Consider the following 4,024-nt stretch of genomic DNA (forward strand, 5'->3'; position numbering starts at 1 on the left):
CCGCACCGCACCATACCCTTCAGCCCCAGGTATCTGAGTAGTAATGCCCCTCAGTTAGCAAGCTGAGCACCCCCAGCCAGAGGCCCCTCCATCCCCCCAATCCAGGCTTTCTGGGCAGTGGAGTTAATGTGGACCAATGCTTCCCCTGCAACTGCCTCTTAAGCATGCACCCATAGAAAACCGGGGACTCTCGCATCCATGCTGACCCTTGCCCACCCGGGCGCTCACTGCTCATGTGATGCCCACACCCGGAGGGTCCTGGGGTGGAGAACACGAGAGGGGCTGGATCAGGCATTGCCCAGCGGGGCGGCGGCCCACGGACCCAGGACCCAAGGGCGGCCAACGCCAAAACTCTCTCCCTCCTCCTCTTCCTCAATCTCGCTCTCGCTCTCTCCCAGCCCGGCTCGTTCTCTCTCTCTCTCTCTCTCTCTTTTTTTTTTTTTGCAAAAGGAGGGGAGAGGGGGTAAAAAAATGCTGCACTGTGCTGCGAGGCCGGTGAGTGAGCGGCGCAGGGCCAATCAGCGCACGCCGTTCCGAAAGTTGCCTTTTATGGCTCGAGCGGCCGCGGCGGCGCCCTATAAAACCCGGCGGCGCGACGCGCAGCCACCGCCGAGACCGCGTCCACCCCGCGAGCACAGGCCCCTCGCCCTCGCCGCTCCGCCGCTGCCACCGCCGGTTTACACCGCCCCCAGGTAGGTTCCCGGCCCGGGACGCGCTGCAGCACCGCGCCGCCGCCGCCGCCGCCTCCGGGCGGGCCCCTCGGCCTCGCGCCGGGAGAGAGCCGCCGGCTGTGCGGGCAGTGGGGCTGGCGCTCCCCTTCTCGCTCGGGCCGGGACTGCGCTCGCACCGCGCGCCCCCGGCGTGCTGCAGTCCGGGCCGAGGCGGCCGCGGGTCTTTGTCCGAGCAGGCGGGCTCGCTCGCTCGGGCGGCTGGGTGGAGGGGTGGGTGGGTGGGCGCGGCGAGTCGGCGCGGCGAGTCTGCCGGCCGGGTGGGGGCTGGGGACACGGCTCCGTGTGCGCGTGCGCGCTCGGGCCGGGAGCCGCGGCCGGGGCGAGGGCGGTGCGGCCGGCCGGAAGGGGTGGGGTCGCCGCGGCGCGAGGGCGCCTGCGCGCACTTCCTCCCCGCGCCGCCGGCTCCCGCGGGCGTGGCCGCCGCGCGCCAGCCCGGCCGGCGCTTTTTTTGAACGGGGCGGGGGCGGAGCCAGCCCCTGGTCGGGAGGGGGCGGGGGCCTGGCTTCCTGCCGCGCGCCGCGGGGCCGCCTCCGACGAGCGTTTGCCTTTTATGGTAATAACGCTGCCGGCCCGACCGCCTTTGTCCCCAATGTGGGCGTGCGCCGGCGCCCCCTGGCGGCGCGAGGCCGAGGCGCGCCGGAAGTGGGCTGGGTGGGGGCGGCCCCACCCGACCCCCGGCTCAAGGCCCGGCTCGCCCAGCAGATCGCCATGGATGACGATATCGCTGCGCTCGTGGTCGACAACGGCTCCGGCATGTGCAAAGCCGGCTTCGCAGGCGACGATGCCCCCCGGGCCGTCTTCCCTTCCATCGTGGGGCGCCCCCGGCACCAGGTATGGCGCCGGTCTGACCTGGGGTGGGCCGGGTAGATGGGGCGTTCCCCCCCCCACCCCCGGGAGCAGATTCCCTCGCGGGGGGAGGGCCTGGCCTTTGGCTTTCGGGGTGGCGGTCCGCGGCCCCGGGCCGGTGCTCAGGGCGCCTCGCCCCTCCCTCCGCAGGGCGTGATGGTGGGCATGGGCCAGAAGGACTCCTACGTGGGTGACGAGGCCCAGAGCAAGCGGGGCATCCTGACCCTCAAGTACCCCATCGAGCACGGTATCGTCACCAACTGGGACGACATGGAGAAGATCTGGCACCACACCTTCTACAACGAGCTGCGCGTGGCCCCCGAGGAGCACCCCGTGCTGCTGACCGAGGCCCCCCTGAACCCCAAGGCCAACCGTGAGAAGATGACCCAGGTCAGTGGCCCCGCCGCCCTTTTTTGGGCGGCCACCCCATCCTTCCTTGCTCTTCTGTGCCACGCCCTGTCTCACGTGTTCTTTCTTCTGCCATTCTCCTAGGACTTTCTTCTCTGACCTGAGTCTCCTTTGGAACTCTGCAGGTTCTATTTGCTTTTACCCAGGCGGAATCTTTTCCGGTGTTTGCCTTTCTGATTAGGTGTTTGAGGTTATAAAATGCTGTGGGTTGTAGGTACTAACACTGGCTCGTGTGACCAAGCCGATGAGGCTGGTGTCGAGTGGCCTTGGAGTGTGTATTCAGTAGGTGCACAATAGGTCTGAAGTGAATCCCCCTCCCGGGATCCCCAGCACATTTAGCTGTGTTCCTTGCACTTTTCTGCATGTCCCCAGTCTGGCCTGATCCCCTCTGGTGGTTTCCCGGAGCGTGACCTGGCTCTTCTCCCTGCAGATCATGTTCGAGACCTTCAACACCCCGGCCATGTACGTGGCCATCCAGGCCGTGCTGTCCCTGTACGCCTCTGGCCGTACCACTGGCATCGTGATGGACTCCGGGGACGGGGTCACCCACACTGTGCCCATCTACGAGGGGTACGCGCTGCCCCACGCCATCCTGCGTCTGGACCTGGCTGGCCGGGACCTGACGGACTACCTCATGAAGATCCTCACGGAGCGTGGCTACAGCTTCACCACCACCGCCGAGCGGGAAATCGTGCGTGACATCAAGGAGAAGCTGTGCTACGTGGCCCTGGACTTCGAGCAGGAGATGGCCACTGCGGCCTCCTCCTCCTCCCTGGAGAAGAGCTACGAGCTGCCCGACGGGCAGGTCATCACCATCGGCAACGAGCGGTTCCGTTGCCCGGAGGCGCTCTTCCAGCCTTCCTTCCTGGGTAAGTGAGCCTGCCTGCCTTCCCCTGCCGCAGAGGGTCACCCTGTGGCCGCTCCCGGAAGCCAAGTGTTGCTTGTTTCCTCTCAGGCATGGAATCCTGTGGCATCCACGAAACTACCTTCAACTCCATCATGAAGTGTGACGTCGACATCCGCAAGGACCTCTACGCCAACACGGTGCTGTCCGGGGGGACCACCATGTACCCCGGCATTGCCGACAGGATGCAGAAGGAGATCACCGCCCTGGCGCCCAGCACAATGAAGATCAAGGTGGGCATTTGGCTGGCCTGGGCGCGTTGGGTGGCTCCTGTGGGCGTTGCCCCTCCAGGGCTTGCAGGGTCCAGGATCCTCATGCTAACTGTCCGCTTCCTCCCCCAGATCATCGCCCCCCCGGAGCGCAAGTACTCTGTGTGGATCGGAGGCTCCATTCTGGCCTCTCTGTCCACCTTCCAGCAGATGTGGATCAGCAAGCAGGAGTACGACGAGTCCGGCCCCTCCATCGTCCACCGCAAATGCTTCTAGGCGGACTGTTACTTTAGTCGCGTTACACCCTTTCTTGACAAAACCTAACTTGCGCAGAAAACGAGTTGAGATTGGCATGGCTTTATTTGGTTTTTTAATTGTTTTTCTGTTTTTGGATTTTTTTTGGTTTTTTTTTTGTTTTTTTTGTTTTTTTGTTTTTTTTTTGGCGCTTGACTCAGGATTTAAAAACTGGAACGGTGAAGGTGACAGCAGTTGGTTGGAGCGAGCATCCCCAAAGTTCTACAATGTGGCCGAGGACTTTGATTGTACATTGTTTTTTTTTTAATAGTCATTCCAAATATTGTGAGATGCATTGTTACAGGAAGTCCCTTGCCTTCCCAAAAGCCACTCCATTTCTCCCTGAGGAGAAGGGCCAGTCCTCGCCCAAGTCCACACAGGGGAGGGTGATAGAATTGCTTTTGTGTAAATTATGTAGTCCAAAATTTTTTTAATCTTCGCCTTAATACTTGTTCTTTTTGTTTTATTTTGAATGGTCTGCCATCATGGCCCCCCTTTTTTTTGTCCCCTCCAATTTAAGATTTATGAAGGCTTTTGGTCTCCCTGGGAGAGGGGTTGAGGCACAGAGGCAGCCGGGGCTTTCCTGTACACTGACTTGAGACCAGTTCAATAAAGTGCACACCTTAAAAGGA

General features: G+C 62.4%; 1 protein-coding gene across 2 annotated transcripts; it reads left to right on the top strand.

Moving 5' to 3' along the window:
* Window positions 1–585: 585 nt before the first annotated feature.
* On the top strand, window positions 586–4,024 carry ACTB (actin beta). 2 transcript variants are annotated; one of them, XM_028088533.2, is made up of 6 exons: window positions 586–692; window positions 1,434–1,562; window positions 1,728–1,967; window positions 2,416–2,854; window positions 2,941–3,122; window positions 3,231–4,024. In XM_028088533.2, the coding sequence occupies exons 2-6, from the start codon at window positions 1,440–1,442 to the stop codon at window positions 3,372–3,374; spliced, it is 1,128 nt and encodes a 375-aa protein (XP_027944334.1). In that variant the 5' UTR covers window positions 586–692; window positions 1,434–1,439; the 3' UTR covers window positions 3,375–4,024. The 2 variants fall into 2 exon arrangements, with proteins under 2 accessions (XP_027944334.1, XP_027944335.1); XM_028088534.2 differs by having other exon boundaries at window positions 596–692; window positions 1,431–1,562.

This window comes from Eumetopias jubatus, unplaced genomic scaffold, assembly GCF_037043125.1.
Source record: "Eumetopias jubatus isolate StellerSeaLion01/CBP00866 unplaced genomic scaffold, mEumJub1_p1.0 scaffold_12, whole genome shotgun sequence".
Taxonomy (NCBI): Eukaryota; Metazoa; Chordata; class Mammalia; order Carnivora; family Otariidae; genus Eumetopias; species Eumetopias jubatus.

Bases quoted from the DNA above. Each gene is read 5' to 3' on its own strand.
- ACTB (XM_028088533.2), top strand. From the start codon at position 1,440: ATGGATGACGATATCGCTGCGCTCGTGGTCGACAACGGCTCCGGCATG. The intron at 1,563-1,727 runs GTATGGCGCCGG...CTCCCTCCGCAG, and splicing joins TGGGGCGCCCCCGGCACCAG to GGCGTGATGGTGGGCATGGG. The intron at 3,123-3,230 runs GTGGGCATTTGG...TTCCTCCCCCAG, and splicing joins CCAGCACAATGAAGATCAAG to ATCATCGCCCCCCCGGAGCG.